Below are 25,825 nucleotides of genomic sequence, written 5' to 3'. Positions count from 1 at the left end.
TTTTGTGGTTGATCACAGCAAAAAAATCCATAGCAACCATTCAGTTATTTTCATGTTGGGAGCCGATGAAGAAGTTAGCAACTTTTCACGTATGTGCTTCAAAGTAAAATGTAAATTTTCCCTAGCAACCAGTGGTCTCCATGTTGAACTATTAATGGTAAATGGAGGAATTGAACATAGACTTTGCCCTGTGTACATTTTTATGTCTGTGGGACTAAAATGGGTCACAAAAAATATTTTATCGATGATACATTTTTAAAAATCTATGGTTAAACTATAAAAAGTGATTTTTATCAAATTAAAATGTTGAGTTGATGGTTTAAATTTAGTGTAATAAAAACAAATATTTTAAAATGAAACAAATTACAGAACTTTTGTTAATTGATCCAATGTTTCTCTTTTTATAGTGAGAATATTTTTAAATACATATTTTATTTGCACCTGGATGACGTCACTCGACACCTGCTGTGGATGCAGGCAGGTGTCCCATAGCATTTCAGCTTGGAGCCGTCTCTAGAGCCGTGCGTAAAGCTGCCACCAGTTGCCCCGGCTAATAATAACAACCCGCTGCGCCTTTAAGAGGATGAGTAGGGTGGGGGTGGGGAAGAGTAATCTTTAGGATCGGATCAGATCCGCATCACTTTCCGAACCTGACGGGTCCAGGCGCGTGTCTGAGTCTGAGGTCCGACTATTCATTCTGTTGGTCACTTTTTTGTGTGTTGACGCACAAAAAAAGAAAAACTCCGGATTGAATTACGCCGCGCGCCTTTAAGAGGCTACCAGCGGGATTAGAGTTACGCACGGCAGGGCAGCTCGCGCGCTCTGGAGGAGTTTTTACGCACGGCCGGGGCACCCAGAGGACGCACGCCCGCAGCTGCACTTTTCCCTCTCTGCATCCACCCAGACGCCGCCTCACCGGGCAGCCCGTCCCCGCACGCCCCCCGCGCGCAGCATGGCTGAGATAGGGAAAGGGGTGACGGCCGGAAAGCTGGCCAGCAACGTCCAGAAGAGGCTGAGCCGGGCGCAGGAGAAGGTAGGAGAAGGGTGTAACCGGATCCCCTCTCTTTGCACCGTCAAACAGCAGCGACAGTCCCACTGATACCAGCGGGGTGACCGGGGCAGGTAACGGGAGGCGCGCGCCTCAGTAAGGAGGTCAACTGGATTCAGATAGGAGTTTGAAGGTTTTAAAAAACACTTTTATGCGTGTAAAGAAGTTCAATCTACTTTATTGTTTAAACTTACATTATTAGTGTAAAAATAGAGGAGTAACACCTGCAATAAAACTACTTCCTTAACTTTAAAACTTAAAAATATCAAGTTTAGACTCCTATTTTACATCATAATTTTTTGTTGCATGTTTTTCTTTTTATTTTGAGTCAAAAATAATCTCCATCTAGTCTCTGACCAACTCCTAGCTCCTTCCCTGACCTGAAAAAGTAAAGAAAGCTACAATTTTTTGCTCAAATGTTTGTGAAAACCTAAATTTAGCACAAACATCAATTACAAGTAGTCACTAAAGCACATTCAAAGTCAATGAAGAGCCTAAAATCCAACATATTTACATATCAAAGTTAGGATTTCTTTATGCTTAAACGGATAGGACATTCACCTGATATCTCTTGGTTTTTTGTTGTGTTTCTGGGGTGAATTAGGTGACCCACAATCCCCAATTCCTTTAATTTTTTTAAATTTCATTGAAGGAAGCAAATGTCTTAAGTGTACGAGAGGAAAAAAAAAACACAGGCTAAAAGTGACTAAAGGAAACCTGATCGTCAGCGTGTGTTGGACTCTTGAGTTATTATTGTCTGCCCTAATCACTCCTGCTGCTTAAGCCTGCAGGGGTTATACCCTGTAATCACCTCAGCGTCACTTCACAAACGCTCTCACCTGTTGGGTAGAGTTCACGGTTCCAGTCACCATCCAGGTTTTATAGCTTCAAGACTACCAGATCCTCTGAATGAAAGTGTTTTGTTGGTTTATTTTGCTAAGAATCCAAATAGGAGTCTTTGCAAACCACTAAACTGGCCTCACACAGGATGTTCTTACAGGTGGATACGGGGTGTCTGTAGGTTGAAAATTTGGTAAACTTGTCCGGGGCATGCAGGTGGCCCGCATGGAGCAGAGTCATAGATCGCCGGAGCCCATCAGGCTGTGCAAGGGGCTCGCTAATGCAGTTCATGTTTTCAGTGCAGGATCCTTGCATCTAGCCTGATTGGTAGAAATTAGGAAACCAGACAATCGATGTTCAGCTTGTACGGGTATCCAATTAGTTCTGCCACAACCGATTATAGATAATAGTCGACTATCACCCATTATTTTTTCAGATTGGTCGACTAATCGAGTCATGCATAAACTATCATTAGCTTTAAACTAACTACAAACCAGACAGATAGTATTACATGTGATAATGCTAGTGTGAATGCTGTAAGCTGAATTTGGCCACTGAAGATGCTAGTGAGGACACCTGAAGATGCTGACATTGATACTAAAATCACTAATACAATAGTCTGGTCCATTTTCATGAAATCCTATGAGGTGGACCTATGAGCTTCAAGGGAACTGCAAAACACATCTGTGTTCTGCTCAACCCTTGTTCCATCCTAGATATGTTAATGTTGGGAGTGGGGTCATCTGGACCCTACAACTTTGATTTTCACTGGTGTCCGTGGCAGACATAAAATCAGTCCACCTTCATCCACATTTGTCAAGGGACGGATAACACATCACTGTAAGGCTTGGGTCATCTGGGCCCCTTAAAATAGTGTGGGGGCGCCTGTCTACGGCCCGGACAATCAGAAAACTTGCATTACCGTATGGTTCAACCTCCCATATGAAACCATTTCCTTAGTTTTCATTGATACTTCTGATATTTTGTTCTGCTCCTCTTGAGGCCGATTGCCTCAGGATTGTCCAAACTTGCATCTCTTTCTGCAGGTTTTTTCAGTAAGATTTAAGTGAACATCGTTAAGTCACTTCTTAGCTTTGTGTTTTTGAGTCCTGCTGGAAGGTGCATGACCTGCAAATGTGACCAAGCTACCTGACTCGAGACCAAGAATCGAGTTAGGATTGAGGACCGTATTCCTGCGTGTCTTCCAACATACCCCGCTCTGGCTGGACACACCTGAACCAGGTGATCAGTCATGATCAGGACTTGAATATCTGGAAATTATGCAGACCTGGCGTTTCCTATCCCTGGTCTAGACACACATCCTATTCCAGGACACTTTAAATAGTCTTGAGATTTCACGGAATCTTTCACAGATTCAAGATAGTTTGTACCAGATGCTATATAGAAGGTCCAGACCATCACCAAATCTCCCCCATGTTTCAGAATTGCTTCATTTATTTAAACGTTTATAGAGCTGCTGTGCCTTCCTAAGAGTTTCAGTTTAGTCTCATCTGTCCAAAGGACATTCCTGCCGAAGCTTGGAGTTTGTTGTTTGTGACCCTTTTTCTCTATTTAAAACACTGGTTATCTCAAATGAAGTACATTTACAATCAAACAGCAACAAATAGTCAATTAGTACAATTTGACTATGCCTTAACCACAGACTCCTCTTTTTTTTCTCATCTTTGATTTTTTTTCTGTTCTAGAACACGTCATGATCAATTTGCAGCCAGAAAGGTCATTAGTCTGCAGTCCTGCGGATGTTTAACAGAAGCACCTTCAATAGTCTTCCAGTCTTTATCTCTAAAATGCTTGTGTGTGATTATCTCTCGAGACAACACCCCCTTTAGACAGACTGACTCATCAGAGGTTAAAGGACACCTCTGATGCTAAACAATTAACATATTTTTAATTTGTCCTGAAGAGACCGTCGATATTTTTCAGATTGATTGACAAGCCAATCAGAACACAGAACACTCTGCTAAAATAATAAAAATGTCCAGAAACCATTCGATTTGATTCACTGGAGCCTCGATTGATTTAATTCCAATTTGTTTCCATTCTTTCGATTCTTCAATTCAACTTTGAGTTTACACATTTATACACATTTGTTTAGAAATACATTAATAACTTACTATTTGAATATATTAATATTAATCTGATACTGTAAAATGAATTATTGACATAATGAGATTGTTAATATCATCCAGTGTTACATAGATTATCAAAAATAGAAGTTCTAACAAAAATGTTCGGATCATTAACATTGTAAACATTGTTCTGCTTCTCCTGAATGACGTTTCAGTTTGGCCACTAGGTGGCGATAGCGCCTCAGCAGTACACCTTATTTCAGAAGAAGACTGTGGGCAAAAAATGTGTTTTAGATCACAAATGGTTACTTGAAAAAACATTACCTGAAAAGAGATCGGAAAATTCATACTTTTGAGTTTATTGAGATGTATACTTAGTCAGCAATGTATGTTTACGTCGACCAAGCGTTAGCATTAGCCGTCCTATGGGAAATTCCATTACATGTGTGCATCAAGCTAGTGTACTTAAGGTTTATGTGCTAAATCGATCTATATTTTTATGAATTGATTATTAATCTGTTAAGCTTAAACTGATTCAAATTGATTAATTAATTTTATCAACCCAGCCTTAGATTATAATAATAAAAGCATCCAAAATTACACAAAAAAATCTGCAAACCAGCCACACTACAACTATTATGAAGCCACTTGTTTATAAGAGATCAATCCCTTTAAAAGTTGACTATAAATCTGTAAAATTGTTCGTTGTATTGGAAAAAATCTGTAGTTTTCATTCATCCATCTTCAGAATGCACTAAATTCCCTTTGGGTTAAATTGCTGGAGCCTATCCCAGCTACTATCGGGTGAATGAGTGAAACAAAAGCATGTGATGCCTTCAATAGTACAGTTCTTTGATGGATTTGTAATAGAAAATATAGTCTTATAAACTGACTTATTATGACTTTTGATTGATCAAGCTTGCTAAAGCACCAATAGTACATTTTCTTTTAAACATTGTAAGAGTTTTATTTGGACATGCTGGTAATCTAACCTTCATGCAAAGCCTCGGCCGGTTGATGTGGAGTGATTTAAAGTTCTCCCAGCCGTATCCATCCACTGAATGGATTGTGAAAAGCAGGTGCTGTGAGTCGACTGCGGTCCAAAGCGGCGTCCGCATTCCCCGGCATCTCAGTGCCAGAGCTTTTTTAGGAGCGGGGCGGACCGGCGGGGAGGTTCTTGAACAGAAAGAACAGATTCATGAACGGAGCTTCTCTATGAGAACAATCAGTTCACAATCTCATCACTACACTAATTTCAGATGAAGACAAATGCTAAAGAAAGTTTATTTCAGGCTGTTGTCAAGTTGATGCATAAAACTACCACAATAAAAGCACTTAAAACTTTTGAAACACACATATATGAAGAAACTCTAGAATGTGCATCATAATTTGCTTGTTGATTTCTAAACTTCCTCTTTTTCATATAGTTTATGGTTTTACTCTTAAGCTTTGAAACACTTTTTTTTAACCAAATTCCGACCTTTCATCCTTCTTTTTAAACAGTTTTTCTTTCGATCCAGTCAAAACACAATTATATAAAATCACATGTTGGTGTTGTTAATACATAAATTAATAAATAAATAAGATATTAACTCTTTATTACCAGAGCTGTCACCAGCAATAGAAAACAAGCTTTTCAAAAGCTCTTCAACCGTTTAAACAATTAACATAATGCCAACTAATTCTGAATGGAAGTAATCGGGTCAGAACCTGTTATATTTTTAAGTAGACACTTTACTACCCTAAAATGTTTTGTATATCAATGCAAAGTTTCTCTTCTCTGCCTAAAAATCTGTTGGAATTATTGTGTAAATGGTAAAAGAGTTGCAGTAATTCAGAAAACGTGAACTCTGGAGCAAAAACTTCTGTCTTAATTGGTTTGTTTTTACAGTAAAATGTGATAAATATCAGGAAAACTAACAGATTGTTTACACAAGATGATTTTTTTAGTTGATGAAGTGATTGCATAAATGTTATGGGAGTTACCTGTACAAAGAGCAAAAGTAAAAAAAATGCTGTTTTTTTTTTTTTTTTTGCTACAAAGTACTAATTAATAACAAAACAATGTGGGATGGAGTACAGTGTTTGCTTGCTATATTGCTGAATTGACTTTTCCTGTTTTTTTTTTTTTTTGGTAACGCTTTATATTAAGGTGTGCTTGTTAAGTATTAATAAGATATTAATAAGCATTAGTAAGATGCTTATAATTTGCTTATAAGCACTTATAAAGATATTAATAAGCCGCTTATTACACCATTATCTAAATTATGGTGTGATGTCAATCCAAATAATTATATGCTTGTAAATATTTAATAAGCAATTTGTAAGCTACTTATTACAGTATTATATATTATCAGGTTAATGGGCCGGTAAGAATATGCTTATAAAGATATTAATAAGCTGCTTATTAGACTGCTATTAAATCGCATAGCAAAAGGCCACAAAGAATATGCTTATAAAGATATTAATGAACTGCTTATACTGCTTATTACTGATGTCTAATACCAAGTTAATAAGCCACTAAGAATATGCTTGTAAATGTGTTTATACACTGCTTATTACACTAGTTTGCAGTACCCTAATCTAAAGCGTGGACCATTTGTGTTAATAAAGAAAAAACACAACAAACACTGTATGAGAAGTTTTAATTTAAACACAAAACGCAGAGGGGGAAAGAACCATATATTCAATTCAATTTTAGTTATATAGCCCAATATCACAAAAAAAATGGCCTCATTGGGCTTCATGGCGGTAGATGTACAGAAGCAGGTTGGTCATAAAATATAAACAATAGCTAATTGCTAAAGTAAACAAACTAAATAAAACTGGTAATTCCTGTCCTTAGACCCTCCGTCCGGGTAAGGAAAACTCCTAAATAAACTGATATAGGAAAAAAAGAAGAAACCTTAAGGATGCCTCACATGAAGGAGAGATGCTCTCCCAGGATGGACAGGTGATTTACCAGGACTGTTAAAGAGGAACTAGCGTATCTAACTCTACAACTACATGTTTGGATAGAGTTCAGCCAGATAGAACTGGGGACAGGTGGGGGCGAGGTGCACAGCCAAGACGAGCCAGAGGCGAGGTCCACGGCTAAGAACAGGAGCACAGACGATCCACTAGGAATCAGTCCACTCTAAGATGTGAGTTGGGAGTGAGAACGTGTAGCCACCTCACCTTAAAGATAAAATATAATGTTATAAAGTTTTATTTTGAAAGTGCAACAGAAGTTTTTATTTTTGTTACCTGGACCTGTTTCTGGTTCTCCAGTATTTTGCTGCGACATTGGCGCGTTGATAGATTTGAATTAGAGACAGATGTCAGACATAGTCGTGATGGAGACGATACAAACTTTCTGATTGACTAATACAATATTCTAGTTTTTTGTGTCTATGCAATTGAAGGGGGCCACGGACGAACCAGTGGAATTCGACTGAGCGGACACTGGGTCGTGTCAGAACAGTGTTATACCACGAACAGCTGCTTTGTACATATTTGCGATCAGATGGATCTCAAATGGTGACCTCCGACCTTCCAATCAAAGTTTGGCCGTCTTACTTCTGCACCACAGCTGCTCTGTTGCTCATTCGATGCTCGCCATCGTCATCTGACCGCAGAAAAACAGGCTGCAATGATCTCTGTGGATTTATTGTCTAGTCCAATCCTCATAAAAATTAACAAAACAGATAATTTCTTTGAATTTAAGTGGATTAAAAGTGAACCAGCTCAGTATTTTTACCATCTTGTCATCACAATGATTATAATAACATCAAAAACCTTAAATTAAATTCTTAAACACAACTCCCTTCCTGCTTGTGTGACCCTAAGCTCAGTGGTCAAACGCCACAGTCAAAAAACTCAAAGGCGCGATTTGCTTGTTGGCTGCCTGGCGTTCCTTCAGTCGAGCTCTGGAGCTGAGCTGCTTCAAGCAAAGAGGAGGGTCAGAGTATCGTCTTCCCTCCAAGGCTGGTTGAGGGGGTTTAGGAGGGGTACGAGGGTGAGTTGGCTTCAGCTGTCTGTCTGCTGGCATGCTGCCACCCCCCTCTGTCACCGTGACATCTCCACGCTCTGTCCAGTCTGTTTGAACGAGACTGGGTAGAGTGTTCAACTATCCAACTGGTTGTTCGTTTGCTTTTTAGTTCCCATAAATGTTTGTAAAAAAGTTCTTCTTGAAGTAGAATAAAGCAACTCAAAAAAAAGATGTCACAGGTTGAAATAATAATAATAACAATAAAAAAAAAGTCACAAGTAACCGGGTATTTCTTTCTTTCCTTTCACTTGTAAGTACAACTCAGAAAATTCTTCAACAAAAAGACATTTTAGAGGTATTTTCTTTAGAATTTTAGCTGTTGAAATATAAAGATGGACCTAATTTAGAAGCATTTACATATATATATATTTTTTTTTTTGCACAGAGGAAAAAAAATTCAATTTTTACATGTGACATCACTTCCTGTTTCTGTGTAAATGGATACGTATGACAGCAGGTATTGTGCTGAGTTTTGAAACTTTTTTGATTAAAGTAAAACAAATGTGTACCCTTTTGTTTAAGCAAAATAGACACGACAAATTTACAAAACTGTGTGAGTCAAATGTACTGGCTTTAGATCCAAAATGCCTAAACTTTAGAGCGTTTTACAGCTCGGCACACATAGGTTTAAGGATTGAGACCTCCTCGGAAGGCTAACATTGTGACCCCTAAGCCAAAACTTGACCACTATGACACATATCCAAAGGCAAAATTAAAGGACCACCTGTTGGTGGGTCCGTTAACAAATTAAAGGCACTTGATTATGTAACCAATGCGATGCAAACACCTCTCATCCCGACTAAGGGAGATGAAGAGGATTAGAGGTTTGGATGCAAAACATTTGACAGATCTGTGACTGAACTTAAGAATTTCAACTGATAAGTTGTTATTTTAACTAGACGAGAGTTGTCTGTTTCAATAGTAGAGCTACATGATGCATAACTTTGATTTATTAGAGATCTATACAAGTAGTTGTTGTTATTATTTGCCATTTGGCACATTTGGTTTGCTAGACATTTTTACATCGGATACCCTCTCTGACACAACCCTGTATTTTATCTGGCCGGGGATCCAGGGAGACCCTAGTACTAGCAAAAGGCTAAAAACATCCCATATAGAGTATCTCTGATTTCATTTATTTTACTATTTGAAGACAGACAATATTCTTTAATTTCTTTAACAGACCAGAACAGATCAAGATTCAATAACCACCACGATAACTGTTCTGGAGTAGTGGACAGTTATCTACGCTATTATCCTGGACTGCCACAAATGTATAAAAACTATTTCATAGTCATTGAAACTTGACTGACAATAAGTGTCAAATTTGTGGCATTCCTGCTATATGTTCTTCACTATTGTAAATGTTGGAAAAGAGGTTCAATTAAATCAGGGTCTGCAACCTTAAAAACAAGTTTCTTACTTAACTCCCCTATGTATAAAACAAACTGAATTCCCTTCAAAATAAAATACACCTCTTATTGCATAAAATAAGCTCATATAGCAGGAGATTTACTTGAATTAAAAATGTTAAGGCAATGTCAAATGTGGTGTCTTCTATATCTTTATGACTTTTTCTCCTATTACTAATGAATATTAACATGACAGCATTGGTTTAAAATCTAATTAAAAATACAAACAAATACTTATAAATGCATTTATAGATCTTAAGAACTTTGTCTAGGAACTAGACACTGTTGTGTAGCAGAAGATGGCATTTTCTTTAACTTTTTACCATTAAGGAACAGTTCTGACAGTAGTATAAACATTTTACCATGATTTTGCTCAAGTTAGGACAGATTTGAATTTATGAATAGTGGTACAGCACTCAAAGGCCTCTTGATTTCAATGTAATGTCAGCAGTGGTACAAAAAAATGACGTATTTTACTAATATGAGATCACCTCTATTTAAAAATGTAAACAGAAATGACAAAACTTAAATAATCTATTAGTTATTCAAAGCACTAATATTTTTCTATAAAGCCAAAGAGCCACAATAGAGGAATACAAGACTACTCCAGAGCCTCAGGTTGCAGACCTAAATGAACAGTGCAATCTGTCTTCATTCATTCAATAAGAAGTAAGCGCATTAGAAAAAAAAAAATAATCAGAAATGTCCCCAAAATGAGCCCTTGGATTTTGCCAATGTGGACTAAAATTTGTGAACTGGTCTGTTCCTACAAGAAATAAGACAAAGTTCTTGATTGATGTTTAGGTTAGTCACCAAGGAGCTCCAGAAGCATCAATAAGCTGCTCGGATTTTTACTGTATGGCTTATGAAGCAGATTTTTGTCACCATCGCTCACATAGCAACATCTGATCGTAATGTCACGTAATGACAGTCAGCTGTGCAACGAGAAGCACGCCAGAGAGATACTCGTCAGACAAACGAGGATGAGTTTGGGAACGTTGGAGTTCCCCACCATAGAAAGCGGACTTAGTCACCCGCCCATCCCCCAACCCCCGACCCAGAACAGAGCTGGACTCTAATGTCTCCATCAGATCAGAATTAGAATCACACAAGTCGCAAAAACACCTGGAAACTGCTCAACCAAATAGTTTTATTTTCAAGGCTTAAGAATATTCATAAAAATTTAGAGATGATTCAGAAAACTTCCATCAGTGGTTGGGCAGAGGTACATTTTAAAAAGCTTTATGATAAAAAAAAAGATAAATAAAAAAAAAAAAAACTAGGAATGAAAAATGTCTGATTTTATTCAGTTTAATTTTATAATTAAACAAAAGCTTTCTTTGAAAGAAACGGAGTCAAATACCCATGCTAGATTCTGTTGAACCTTATATCTGTTAGTTCTTGAATTTAGTCCATTTGTGAACAGAAATGTAAAAAAAAAGTTTCACATCTCGCTTTAGCTTGTGCCATCACAGTCTGATCAATTGATGAAAAGTTTAGAATTATTTTTTTTATTGAACCATCACTAAAACCAGGAAAAAATCCCATTGAGATCCACTGATCTCTTTTTTAAGGGAGTCCAGGTAAAGGGGCAAAAAAACCACACACCCAAGACATGTCATAAAATTAAAATATCCCAAAAAAATAAATATGATAAAATAAAACAGAATAGAAACAAAGTAATTAATTTTAAAAAAAGTGAAAGTTTAGTGATTTTGTTTCCAGGTCCTTCATAAAAGCGTCAAACTGAGGCAAAGTTGTGAGCTTTGAAACTTTAGTGCATACATATATATATATATATGTGTGTGTGTGTGTGTGTAGCTTTGAAACTTTTGTATGTATATATACAGATATATATATATATATATATATATATATATATATATGGTAAAATGGTAAATGGCGTATACTTGTATAGCGCTTTCTACCCTCCTTCGAGGGCCCAAAGCGCTTCACAGTCACAGACCCATTCACCCATTCACACACACATTCACACACTGGTGGTGGCTCCGCTGCCGAACACTGGGGCCAACCTCCCACCAGAGGCAATTCGGGGTGCAGTGTCTTGCCCAAGGACACTTCGACACATGGGCGGGCAAGGCGGAGTCGAACCTGCTCACTTCTGATCAGGAGTCGACCGCCCTACCACTGCACCACGGCCGGTATATATATATATACACGTATGTATGTACGTGTGTGTGTGTGTATATATATATATATATGAATACCACTTTTTATGTGAATTTCTTAGAGAAGAATAGTTGTGATCCGAGCTTATCAATGCTGCCCAGCTTGACTTCCACACCTGTTCTTCGCTTGCTCCCAACTTGCCTCACGGCTGTGGGGTGGGATAAATTTATCCTCACAGACCCTCTTCTTGTCACCCTTAATACCCCACAAACTGCCTGTGTGTATTTTCGGAGGGCTGAAACCAAGCACCGGTGGTTAGTAGAAAACTTGAATGATCCCTTATTCTTCTGTTTTTGCGAGAATTGGATACATTGAAGGCGAGTCCTCCGTTTGTACCGAAATGTAGATGATCCCCATAAAGTCATATGGACCAGAACATACACACACACAGGTTTCCGCGCTTACCTTTTTTTGAAACAGATTGGAAGATTTGGTCTCTCACACAACACATTTTTTTTTTTAAATTAATCATTTAACGTTTACATTAAACCCAATTTTCAGAATAGGAGGTGTTGATGCCCTTCCCCTATAAACAGCCTGTGGCAGCACAGGGAAGTCCCCTCCGCGTTGTTCCCGCCGGCTTGTGTGTCCATCACAGGATCATGGCGGCAGGTGGTGGAGGTGACGAAAGCGGGTGGTTCGAACATGTGGACGCTCTCGCTCATCTGATCAGATTAGCTGCTGACCTCATTCACTTGCCAAAAAACATGTCATTGCTATGCCATTGACAATACAAAGAAATCTTAACTAAAAAGACTTTTCTGAATTATAAATCTAACTGTATGTGACAGAAAGTCGAGAAAGGTCCTAACATTTTGACTCCATGACAGATTTGCAAAAAACTTTTTTTTCTTACAAAGAAAGGAAAGAAAAAACGGTCTATATGTATTTTTCTTAGGTTGTTTCATGTTTTTGCTAATTTAGGTGCTTAGGTGTGTTTTTAGTTGTGCGTTTAATTTTCTGAATGAACTTAGAGATTTATGGTCTGTCACTTATTTTTCTCTGTCTCTTTAATATTTACATTTTTGTGCACAAATTAAAACAAAATGATAAAAACAGGATAAAATATTTTGGTTCCGTCTCTGCAGGTCATGCAGAAGCTTGGTAAGGCGGATGAAACACGAGATGCCGCCTTTGAGGAGATGGTGGCCAACTTCAACAAGCAAATGGTTGGTTATGGCTTCCATCTTTCTTTCCTTATTTTTCATTTGTTTACTCTATCATTTGCTGTTTCAGGCCGAAGGCACCAAACTTCAGAAAGACTTAAAGGCCTACATGGTAGCGGTGAAAAGTGAGTCTAACTCTGCATCATGCTGCTCCACCTGTGTCCTCTAGGGGTCAGTGTTAGTACAGTGTGTCAAGTGTAACGAGTAGTATTAGAGAGAGGAAAATTTCAGAAAGACAAAAAAACAACAAGAAAGAAACAACTTTGATGTAAAAAGATGGACTAAAAGGCTGATTGTATTTAGTTCATTTTAATTCGTGTTTTTTGGACGTTGCAGCGATGCATGAGGCTTCCCGCCGGCTGCAGGACTGCCTGGCTGACATGTACGAACCCGACTGGTTCGGGAAAGAGGAGACAGACGCCCTAGCAGAGGTGAGACAAAAAAAAATCCTTGGTTTTTTTAAAGCTAAAACCTCAGGAGATTGCTGGAAACGCCAATAATGAAATCCCATCCTTTGAACGGTTATCAGAAAACTATCTCTTGGTTACATTTTTTTTATTCTCTATGTGTGTTTCTCTTTAAATTCTGACCATCTGTGTTCTCTAACTGCATGTCTCTGACACTGAAGGAGATGATTGAGAAGGAGTTGGACTTTAACTTGGAGGTAAAGTGCGTAGAACTTCCAGTCCGTCCCACAGATTAGATCGAGATGCTTTAGAAGGAGAGTTTGTAGATCTGCTGTTTCTGGTCGGACTCTAGGACTCACCGGAGTAAGAAGCAAAAGTTCGGCTTTAGTTGTAGTGAAACCTTCATTGTCGTGTAGATGTTTCCACTCTGCCAGACTTTAAGTATTCCCGGAATATTGACAATAACTCATTAAACCGATGCATCAAATAAAAAACTAGAAGGTTTAACTCAGAAGAAGCCCACATTAGTATCCTTCAAGCCTTAGTCACAACTGCCCTTACGGGTGGACACGGGATGTCTGGGGGTAAAAATATTGACAAAACTGAACAGAGAGTGCCCAAAATATCAAGGTGTTTGACCTCTCAGTGAGCGCGTAGAGTAAAAATGTTCATGGTGACATTATTACAGGAAAATGCTAAAATATAGTAACTAAAAAGTTGGGGGGAGATAAAATAAAATTAAAATATCAGCCAAAATCCTTCCTAAACGTCTTCAGTTGATTTTAATGAAATGAGGGTGAAGTAGGTAAGATGTAGGAGTGTCATCCACTTCTTCACCCCCACCGAACCCTTTGGACTGTGCAAGGAGCCCGTTAGTGCTGATCATGTGATGTAGTGTTGCGTCCAGCCTGACTGATGGAAGTTACAATCAGAGTGTGATTTGACCTACAGTCATCCTATGGAGACTCACAGATCATGTGAACACTCCAGGTGTTCAACATTTTTACAGAGTCATTAAGAGGCCAGAACTCGCACCTTACTAATGACTGGTCTAGGGGTGACCAAAGTCAGTCCTCGAGGGCCGGTGTCTACATGTTTTCCAACCAACCTGCCATTGAAGCTCCTTATTGACCAAACACACCTGATCCAGGTAATCAGCTGAATATAAGGCACGGCTTCTGGAAAACCAGCAGGACCCGATTATTGAGGACTGACTTTGGACACCTCTGGACTAGGGCCAATATCCTTACCAATACTTCACGATATACTTACCACACGCACGACAATGGTGGATTTCCTCGTCATGGTGTCCCTTGAAGTGGCCATATGAGTCTCAAGAGAACTACAAGACACACCTGCCCTCCCCATAAGATTAAGCCCCTCTACGACCCTCCACGGACCCGGACAACCCAAAAACCCACAGCATACTAATAGGTCGACCCCCATACAGGTGTGTGTGACTATGGTCTTAAGAAATCTACATGGTTCAGGTTAGATGTAATTTGAAGTCAAACATCACTGCTTCGGTTTCAACTCTGCCGGAGGACATTATTCTAGACAAGGGATAGGCAACTCCAGGCCTCGAGGGCCGCTGTCTCTGCTTGATTTCCAGATATCCAATCCCTACTCATGACTGATTACCTGGTTCAGGTGTGTCCTGCCAATTAGGACATACAAGAGTGGGATATGTTGGAAATCATGCAGGTTTGCTTTCCCTCTTCTACAAGCTTTCTAGCAGCTGGATCTTAATGCAAAAATGCGGTTTGGTAGCAACTTTATCATAAAAATGCAGATTCTGAGAGAAAAGTAAAGAGATGAGGCATGAAAAGTCTGGCAGTGTGAGAAGCTGAGTTCAGTGGGGTTCAAAGGTCTGGCCTAAGTTGCTATTGTGTAACAATGTTGTTGTGTGTTTCAGGACACGGACACTCTGTGGTTAGAATATCACCAGAACATCACCGACCAATCTCTGCTCTGCGTGGACACGTACCTGGCTCAGTTTCCTGAAATCAAGGTGAGCCCAAATTTGGAAATAAAAACACAAATATAGTCAATAACACAAAAGGACTACAATATGAGTCAAAAATACCACAAAATGACAGCAAAGAAAATTACTGGTGGAGAAAGAAGAATAACAACACAAAAAAATTGTTAAGTAATACTGATACAAATACAGAGATTCTACGTTTATGATAGGAATTATGTTATAAAATTACTTGCAATAGACAAATCCACTAAGTAACCATTTTTATTTTTTCCAATTGGTATAGATGATGGGCTTTAAAACCCTACACTACACACTTAATACACTTTTTTTAGTCAGACAAAAACATTTTCACACTTTTATCTCTTGTTTAAACTTTCAAATGTCAAACTTTCATAGAAAAATCTGTCCAGTTTTATAGAATTAAAAACACGATCCGGATGAGATTGATGACAAGGTCTACAGCCAATCAGGACGCAGAGATGTACAAGAAAAGATACAGAAAGAGGAAGTCATAAGTCAAATAACACAAAAAAGATGGATAAACTATAGAGATGACCAATGAAGGCAGTAGATATAGAGAGATTAGGTGACAAACACGGTGCCAAGTAACCAATAACTAAACTCTGCAATAATGCTGACTCAGCTTTCATGGTGTTCTTTCTCTAAAAAGGCTCGTATAGCGAAGCGCGACAGGAAGATGGTGGACTTTGACAGCGCTCGCCATCACTTCGCCTCCTTACAGAAAAGCAAGAAGAAGGACGACGCCAAGATCGCCAAGGTAACCGTCGTCGGTTTCTGTGCTTGAGCATGCCATTCAGCGAGCTTTGACCAAAGGTGGTACAGAGATGTTCACACCAAAATCTGCTTAATCTGCCTACTTGATACATTGAGAAACAAAAAAAGTTAAAAAACAAATACAGGACTTTTGGAAAGCAACAGTTATATAGTTATTTGGGTAAATTATTGTTTAAATATTGTTTTAATCATCTAATTCGCACAAATGACTGTAGAGGTTTCTCAGATATGACTGTCCATTTCTGACGTCGTACCACCTTTAGATCAATCAGTTGACCAGTTGACTCGACTTTGCTGTGGTTTCACTTTTATTGAAATAAAACGAATGTTTTTCCCTCGCAGACTAACAACACGTTTGCATTTGTGCTGAACTGTTTGCGTTTTCTTTCCCTTTCTCTTTTCCAACTCTCCTCCTAACTCTCCGTCTCTCCTGCATGGTGTGTGGTGTTAGCCAGCAGCGCTGTTGGAGATGGCAGCACCCAGCTGGGCTCAGGGTTTGATATCAGCCCACCAGGTGGCTCAGACTAATCTCTCCTTCAACCAGGTGACCCTCGGGTTCTGTTCATCTTCCCTCAAGTCCACCTTAACACGTCCTGCGGTGGAGATCCCATAAGTCACGTGTCAAAGTCAAGGTTCAGGGGCCGAATCTGGCCCTCTGGAAAATTATATCCGGCCCTCCAGATGATTATTTTTTTTAATGATATTAATGGGCCGATGTTATCTTGTGCTTGTTTATAACTTGTATAATTTCGACCAAATTTATTTGTATGCAGAGTAAAATATAAAATATTGAAAGTTATTTAAGGTTTAAGTTAATTTGTTCTGGAATAATATTCCTGCGTTTTTATTAAACATAATTATGTGAAAATCGATGGTTTTAAAGTTTTAAAAATTGGCATTCTGCTAACTTTTTGGACTATTTTGGCATTTACTACGATTTTAGGTTATTTTGGACTTTAGCTAATATTTGATCTACATCCTAGCTGTTTTGGTTAATTTAGCTTTTCAAAAAAAGTTTTTTAGGCTGTTTTGGAGATAGGCTAATATTTACATGCTAGCTGTTTTGGCTATTTTAAGCTTTTATTCAGTTTTTTTAGGCTATTTTCAAAATAGTTATTTTCACATGCTAGCTTTTTTTGCTAACTCAAGTTTTTTTTAGGCTAATTTGACATTTAGCTAATTTTTTAGCTGGCTATCAATTTCAGCATCTTCAGCTATCCCCACTAGCATCTTTAGCGGCCAAATTCAGCATGGAGCATTCAAAAAAATAAATAAAGAAATAAAAATACTATCTCGTTTGCTTTAAATTCTGAATACAGTTGCTTAAAACTGATTGCATTTTACTTTTACATTATGTTTTTTTGGGTTAAATTCAAAAGGAATTTCAAAACAGTGCCCCCTACGCACTATAATGTATCTTTATTTACAGGTCATCTCAATGGAAGTTTTATATTGTCACCCATAATTCAAAGTGATCCATTTGACAATTCAATTTGCAGTTAAATCATGCATATGGAATTGTCATTTTGAGAATCACTTTAAATTATGGGTGACCATAAAGGTCAGAGGTCATTTGTACAGTTTAATTTCTAGTTTGATTTGACCAAAGAGGTTTCCAACTATGGTGACCTGCAGGTGAAAACTAGACAATATTACATTAGTGATGGATGTTATCAAAGCTTATCTTTGGTTTGCATGCAAACAATTGTTTGCACTTTGCTGTTTCCTGCATGTCTGCTCGGTAAATCGAGCTAAAAGCACTCATCCGTCATTTGTGTGCACAGGCGGAGGAGGAACTGGGCCGAGCTCAGAAGATCTTCGAGGAGCTTAACGTGGAGTTGCAGGATGAACTCCCGACACTGTGGGACAGGTGAGGCTCCGACCAACCCCGATCTTCACTCACCGCTCTGACAAATCGATTAATTGGTCATATTTGTGTGTTGCAGTCGTGTTGGCATCTATGTTAACGCATTCCAGAAGCTGGCAAGCCACCAGGAGAAGTTCCACAGAGAGATGGGCAAAGTGAGTGATCTGGAAACCACAAAAATCCCTGATCAATCTGAGTTTTTTTTTATTATTTGCACCTCCTCTTATTGTCCACAGCTCACCGAAAACCTGCATGACATCATGACCAAACTGGAGGAGCAGCGGGAACTCAAGTAGGTTCAGGCTGGTTTAAAAGATTTAAAGGCTCGCGGAGGACATGGGTGTAATGTTGTTTGAAATGCTCGCCACTGCAGAAGAGATGTTGGTGCAGTGTCAAAGAAAGGGGAAGGAAAGAAGAGGTAAACGGAGCTGTGTGCACTTTGCATGCTGTTCCTGTGAAGGCTGCATGAGTTCAGGGCTGTTCGTTTGTTTGTTTGTGCTGCCTTGAGGATACGCTGTTCCTTTGTTTATCACAGGGGAAAACTTATTTAAATATTCTGTGAAGTATGAACACAGATGTTCTAAGGCTGTAAATCTCCTAACTACACACTTTTTAACAGTTTCTTCAAACAAACACAAATATTTTTACAGTTTTTAAAAATAAATGCAGCAATCTGAACACATTCTGTACAAGAGACATGGCATGGAAGAGATTGATTGACAGGGTCAAGAGCCAATCAGGATGCAGAACACAGTGTGCTGTAAAAAAATGAGAAAAAAGTAACACACTAAAAAAACGGTGATAACACGAAGGAACAGTGTATCAAGATTTTCTGGTTTTACTGATTTTGTGAAAAATTTACTGCTATATGCCTGAAAAAAAATAAAGGCATTTTACTTTATTATAGTGATTGTGGAAGCTTAAATATCCTTATTTTTACTTGAAAATTGTCTGGGTTGTTTGTTAATTAACAAAAAAGTTAGAAATCAATTATCTCTTACTAGTGTGTTTTTTAAAGGTTTGTATTTGTATGTTTGATTGCTTTTTTTTATGTTTTCATTTTAGTGAGGGAGCCAACCACAGTGACTCAGCTACTGTAGCGCCAAAGGTAAACTCAACCTCCTGGTGCATGTGTTTCTTCTATTCATTTTTTTATGTAAAAGTTGAAAAAATTAAAACTGGTGGAATTTTCTTATTTTTTTATTTTGTAAGTTTATTTAAAAAATACTTAACAAATGTATCTAGCTTTAGTTAAAAAGTCCAAATCAGATGACAAAAGGTAACCAAACCTTAAATCTACATTTTTTGTCTGTTGATCTCTATAAAAGAGGCTTTGAAAGTGTTGTCTGTTGGTCACTGCCAAATTTTTGATATTTTAGAATAAACTTATTTAATTCTTGAAAATATAGCCAAAAACTGTTGGTGTGCTGCTCTCTACAGGTTGAATCGAGGTATTACATTTGAATTTTGTGATTCGTCAACGTGATTCTTTAAAGGGTTGTTATTACTGGAGCTGCAGATCATGACGTTAGACTTCTGAAACTTAAAAAGTTTGACCAATCACAAAATTCAACAGTAATACCTCGATTCAACCTGTAGGGGGCAGCACACAGACAGTTTTAGACTGTATTTACCGGTATATATATATATTTTAATTTGTAAAAAAAAAATGTGACTAACCAACAGACAGCACTTTTAAAGCCCATTTATAGAGGCCAACAGACAAAAAAAAGTTGATTAAGGGTTTGGTTACTCTTTAAATTGTTTATGCTTTGGTAGCTAGCTCCAGTGTTGGTGTTCTTTGAATAATCGTAACTCTTTAACTTTTTACGCAAATCCAAAGGATTCTGAATCAGAGAAAAACTGCTTTGTGCTGATATTCAACACTGTATAGTTGCAATGAATTTATACAATCAACGTCAATGGAACACTGTTACCATTAGATTAGATTAGATTAGAATAGATTAGATTAGATTAGATTGGTTTAGATTAGATTGGTTTAGAAATGGTTTATTTCAAGCAGTCAAAAAGAAACAAAAGTAAATTCATGTGCAATACAATCAACCATCAGAAATTTACTTCCATAAAGACATGTCAAACACAGGATAACTAAACATTAAGAGATTAAGAGAAAGGGAATGGGAGGAAGCGAATTTATAATCCCACCCCGGCTCCACTATACCATTTCTCAGATTAGCAGAAAATTACATGTGGACTTTAAAACCACCAAAGGAGCATGCTCATTGTGCTAGTCACTAAACCTGCATGTTTGGATGCATGTGCTGCACGGTTTGGCTCCTGCTGACGCTTCAGAAGCCCGGTCCTCCTCCCAGCCGGCCTCCCCCCAGACTAACGCCGTCACCAGACCTGAGGCAGCATTGTGCTGACGAGGACGACGACGAGGATTTGGTACCCGCTACTACCAAAGGGAGCACCAGCCCAACGCAGCAGGTCTGGATCAATAGTATCAGTCTTTACTAGCTGGAAAGAGAAACGGCTTAAAATAGAACCAGACAAGTGTTTTATCATTTGGTCTTGTCTGATATAAGATGTGATTAATAGACTTTGGTAGGACGCATAAATACAAAAATTGCATCTCAGCACAGGTTATGGTTATTAGAAGTCTTTGGGGGCAAGAATAATTTGAAAAGCAGTGGGCCCAAGAACAGGACCATGAGGAACTCCAAAGTTACCTACTTGTCAATCGGACTTAACTCTGACTCTATTACGGTCTACTTTCTGATGTGACAGTTCTACTCAGCTAGTATTAAGTATTTTATGACTTCTGTACAAAGGAATGCCAAAACCTATTCCTTCAGATCTATCTATCATCCTGTCTGTTTTGGATCTATCGCAACCCTACCTCCATCTGATTGTCTAGATCAGGTGTGGTTGACTAATTGTTCAAACTAGCTAATTAACAGGGACTGAAGTAGGGATAGCTGGAAATTAAGAATGGTGGTAGATCTTGAGGACCAGGGTTGGGTTGTCCTACAACAAAAGGAAACTGCTCCACTTTTAGACACCATGTCTAAAAACAAAATACAACATATTATGAAATCTTCTTGACATAAACATATGTGCGCATGTGTGTATTATTATGTGGAGCAGTGTGAGCCCTGGTCAGGGCTAAACCTGCTGAACTGGGATGTGGAGGTATTACAGCCAGCTTCTTCTCCGGTATCAGAGGTGGGTTTGGGTTTCTAGGCTGAGATTTTTCCTGAATTCTTTCTTGGAGATGATCATGTCTACATGCAGTTCAATAAAAAAAAGACACTATTTCATCTGATGCTTCAGTTTTGGAGATTTAAGTCACCATTTAGACACTTAACCCAACATGACCCAATTGATGAATTTGACCAATACAAGCATCTAAGAAATTCAGTGTGTTGACAGTGTTCTTGTGGTAAGGCTTAATATTACTACTCTAAAACTCATCCTGAGAATCTACACCTACAGAGATGGGTCTTTAATATTTGTTATGGGAAAAACACTCGTATTAATTGAATTGTTTGCAAATATAGCTCTTTTTGGTTAGATAATAAGTCCTCAACATCAATGTATGTAAGCAACAATTGTATCTGCAGGCAAAACATCCAGTTATTGAACTTTTTACCGATTACAAATCAAATTTCAGTTTCAGATCCTTCCTTTTTATTTAGCTAAAAGGCCAAACTATGGCTTAAAGTTGTGTTTTTAAGGAAACTGCTTGCAGATTTTCTAATTGCATGTAAACGCAATCATCGTGTGTGCATGAGTGTGCATTCACAGATAGGAACACCTTCTTTCCACTCTATGAAGACACTCTTTGATAGTTTATCAGTCCTTTTGCTCATCTGTTGTTTCTAAGGGTGTTTCTCTTCAGATCATACCCGTCGCGAAGAGTTTTGAGTTGTTTAAATCTTTTTTGTTTTTGTGCTTACTGCTTCGTGGTAGGGGCCGTCATGGGGTTCGTGGGTAAGCATGAGTCCAGCTACCCTTCCCTGCATTTCAGTTTACTCATTTCCACATCTGCGGACTGAAACAAACTCTTCAACTTCCTTTCTTTGGCTTCTCCAAACCCTGTGCCATCCTCGACCCACATATTCCTTTGACTTTTCCTCCGCGGCTTTGTTTGTTATCCCGCTCGTCCCTATCTCCATCCTTCTGGACTTTGTTGACCTCTTATTGCCCCGCAAACCCGAACCGCAAAGGAAGGGCAGAGTGCCGCGGAGTCAGCTCCTGAGCCTGATGCGGACCAGTACCCAGAAGAAACCCAAAGTGACTGGGATTACAATGACACCCAGAGTTACCCTCAGCACAGCTGGAACGATGCAGAGACGGCGGAGGCGGAGGAGACCTGGAACCATGACCAAGGCTATGCGGCTCAGACATACACAGAGCCCAACTGGAACGATGACGATGTGGGACAGGGTGAATGGGGTGATGAGGAGGTAAATGTGGGAAAAGGCGGCCAACTGGAACCTGAGTCGGGTCTTAAATAGTCCAGAAATCTTCCCAAATTGATGGAAAAAAACTCTCATTTTCTTGATCTTTTCTTCTTTACTTGTCACTCTTTTTTGGTTTTGGTTGTATTAAAATCCAGGACATTTCTGTTCACTTTCCTCGTTTTAGGGTACAGTGGCCAATGGCTCAGATGGTGAACTTCCTCCCGGGTTTCTCTACAAGGTGAGTCTGCCTCCTGTTCGGTCTAAAATGAAAGCAGATGAATCCGTAAACGCACTGATGTGATCCATCTGGGCTTTTGTTCGTCAGGTAAAAGCAGTGCACGAGTACACTGCCACAGATGGGGATGAACTGGAGCTGAAGGTTGGCGACATCGTTCTAGTTCTGGCTTTTGACAACCCAGATGAACAGGTCCGTAAATCCTAGTAAAAGTTTCTATAAAGCAAGGGTTAAGAGTTTTTTTTCCTAAACTTATCTATAGTTAGATTTTTCATTAAAGTGCATTTCTTTATCTTCTACTTTGTTTAAATGAGAAGCTTATTCTAGTTATTTCCAAAATGCTTTTATCTAAGTTTATTTTTAAATAATTAAGGAAAGAATGGAATTAGATATTTTTCTTGAAGACACAAATGTTATCAAGCCTAGCATATGAACCCCCAACAACTTGGAAGAAATCAGCACAAACTGGTAAAGTGTTGTAATAACTTGTGCATAGGAGTTTCATACCAGCACATAGTTGACATTAAAACACACTTTGGTTTTGAAACCACTTAGAAGGACAAGAATTAAACCCAACCAAAACCCAATTATTTGCCAAATGGGGCACCAAAAGATACAATTCTTCCATTATTCTCCCAAAGGATTCAGAATCCCACATAGACCTAGGATACCTATCCTAAACTTAAATGCTGGAATAGAAACTGCAGGTGTTAGAAATTGATGTTTCTCACCATTGACTGTATGTAGGAACTGGAGCAAGTGAATTTGTCGGCACCCATAGAAAGTGACTTATCTACATCTCCAATGAAATAAAGTCAATTCAATCTATATGGACACTGCCGTATTGGAACCAGAAATTGTCAGTAGGCAGCGATTGATCCGAGTCGCTCTGAGTTACCGTTTCTCCAATCAGGAGAGAGCTTGTTGGATGTCAACGTGTGAACAACTAAAATGGAGCTAAAAAAGCTTTAGAATGAAGATTAAACTTTAAAAATAACAGTATTTATTGGTCAAAACCATGAAAGTTGCTCTTGAAGGTGCAAGTTATGCCATTTAGATAAAAACTTAAATGTATACATTATTGACCAGCCTTAGAACTGTTAAAACTGTAAATGTTTTTAGCAGAATTAAGAACCTGCTGGTTATTTCTACAGTTTCTTGGAACTAAAAATGCAAACTATACGTAGAATTTCTGCTCCGATTACTGAAGATTTCAGACTAAAAGATGCTGTGTGTGTTGTCTCTGTCTCAGGATGATGGCTGGCTGTTGGGCCTGAAGGAGTCGAACTGGTTGCAGAAGAAAGACATTTCAACTAAAGGTGTTTTTCCTGAGAACTTCACCCAAAAAGTTTGAAGCGCAAATAAAAAGTCTCTTTCACTTCTCTGCTCCAATTCTCGCAGATTTTATTTGAAATTAATAATGTCTACCAAAACACCTGATTATCAGCAGAAACTTGTACGGAAAAAGGACATCTTATTTGGTAGAAAACGGTTGGAAACAGTGCCTGTTATTGATCGCGAAAGTCAAAAGATTATCCTATTTCTTTAATCTCTGTTTTTTGTTTTTTTCAAAATAAAAGCTGAATTCGCTATCTGACACTGTTTGTAGTTTCAGGATTGATTCATCAGTTTTAGGTTCTTATCTCCATTCTCTTTTAGGTTTAAAAGATTCACATTTTTTCGTTTCTTTTCACTGATGGAAATTTGCCTGAAGTTATTTAAAACAAATGCCCTAAATTATGGAAATTTTGTTAGGCAAATGTCTGTAGTATTTCTTTAAATTATGTAAGATTTTTTTTTCTTTCTTAAAAACAGTAAAGACATCACAAAAAGCAGTAAAAAATAAACAAATAAAAACATAAATCAGGTTTTTGAGAAAAAGTTTCAAACACTAAACTATGTAGTCACCTTTCAACCAGATCAGAAGCGGATGTGGCGCCCAAATGTTATGTTTTTTCAGTTAGTTTTGGATGAAACACTTTTATAAGAACATGTTTTTTTTCTTCTTTTGCATGAAGGATTTCATTGTTGTCATTTACGGTGATATTAGTTGGTGTCAATCTGTTAAAAAAAAAGGTTGTCTGAGAAAACCAGATTTCCTTGAATAGATCCCTGTGGTACACCACTTGTAACAAACAGTATTGTCCCGTCTCCGTCCCGCATGACTAAATGTTTACACAGTTCGGTTTCTTGTAGTTTTTCAAAGGGAACAGTAGTTTTTTAAGAGACTAAAGGTTACGTTTGAAATGTCATCAATTTACAGTACGAGTTTTGACTAAATCAATGTGTTTTTTTCTGTTTTTCAGCAAAAATTATATTCTAGTCCCCGGAATTAAATCGAGCAGCTAACTAGGAAAAAAAATCTTAAACCTAAACTTTCTTTGTTTGGTTCAAAGTCGAGCCTTTTTTAAAAAATCAACTACACTGCCGAAATCCATATTTATCACATCGAGAAGGTTCTTTTTAAACGGTGTGACTGAATGTTGTAACTGATGCAGGTTCAGATCAGTATCAATAAAGACAAACGAAACCCCATGTGATCTATTAATGTGTTTTTCTTACACTTTACTATCTGCATTTTGGTTGGTTGCTTTTGAGGAACTCCCCCCTTCAGATGGAGAGAAGTTGGTGTAATACACTACCATTCCTTTCTAGATAAGAATCAACACTCCTCAGTACATCACCAGATGTCAGAAAAAACAAGAGTCTTACAGTTGTGTCATCAGCATAAAACTTTACCTTTTCTATCAAGTTGCTTTTGCCATACCAACAACGTCGCCATTGGGAGATTCCAACGTTTACGGACCACAAAATGTCCATTCATGTGGAAAACTTGATTGAGCTGAGCCTCATCGGAAGGGTTGGGGTGTGGGGGGTATATGTCTTCTTCGCTAACAACATAACCAACAGTAATTCTGTTTTATTTTGTCTTACATTTTACCTTACACAATGTTTTAAGTATTCATAAAATTACTTAAATACCCAATATTTGCATTAGATACTTAACCCATATGAGCTGAAACAAGTATTTCACAAACATAAATCTTTTATTAACGCAAGACTAAATTGTGTTAAAAAAAAAAAAAAAAAAAAGTAAACACGGGCTGCACGGTGGCGCAGTGGTTAGCGCTCTTGCCTCACAGCGAGAAGGCCCCGGTTCGACTCCCGGCTGGGACCTTTCTGTGTGGAGTTTGCATGTTCTCCCCGTGCATGCGTGGGTTTTCACCGGGGACTCCGGCTTCCTCCCACTGTCCAAAAACATGCTTCATAGGTTAATTGGTGACTCTAAATTGTCCCTAGGTGTGAATGTGAGAGTGGATGTGTGTGTGAT

General features: G+C 38.3%; 1 protein-coding gene across 4 annotated transcripts; it reads left to right on the top strand.

The window, feature by feature from the left end:
* The first annotated feature begins 538 nt into the window (after nucleotides 1–538).
* Nucleotides 539–25,029, top strand: bin1b (bridging integrator 1b). 4 transcript variants are annotated; one of them, XM_036214907.1, is made up of 16 exons: nucleotides 539–1,033; nucleotides 12,699–12,779; nucleotides 12,847–12,901; nucleotides 13,113–13,207; nucleotides 15,099–15,194; nucleotides 15,838–15,945; nucleotides 16,414–16,506; nucleotides 17,747–17,832; nucleotides 17,909–17,984; nucleotides 18,066–18,121; nucleotides 18,203–18,247; nucleotides 18,895–18,937; nucleotides 20,143–20,280; nucleotides 22,444–22,497; nucleotides 22,585–22,686; nucleotides 23,747–25,029. In XM_036214907.1, exons 1-16 carry the CDS (start codon nucleotides 953–955, stop codon nucleotides 23,846–23,848), a joined length of 1,311 nt encoding a protein of 436 aa, XP_036070800.1. In that variant the 5' UTR covers nucleotides 539–952; the 3' UTR covers nucleotides 23,849–25,029. The 4 variants fall into 4 exon arrangements, with proteins under 4 accessions (XP_036070800.1, XP_036070801.1, XP_036070804.1 ...); XM_036214908.1 differs by lacking the exon at nucleotides 18,203–18,247 and having other exon boundaries at nucleotides 540–1,033; XM_036214911.1 differs by lacking the exon at nucleotides 20,143–20,280 and having other exon boundaries at nucleotides 542–1,033.
* The last annotated feature ends 796 nt before the right edge of the window (nucleotides 25,030–25,825 follow it).

The sequence above is a fragment of the Oryzias melastigma genome, linkage group LG2, assembly GCF_002922805.2.
Source record: "Oryzias melastigma strain HK-1 linkage group LG2, ASM292280v2, whole genome shotgun sequence".
Lineage (NCBI taxonomy): Eukaryota > Metazoa > Chordata > Actinopteri > Beloniformes > Adrianichthyidae > Oryzias > Oryzias melastigma.
The sequence above is the reverse complement of the archived record's forward strand: the minus strand, read 5'-3'. Positions and strand labels throughout refer to the sequence as shown.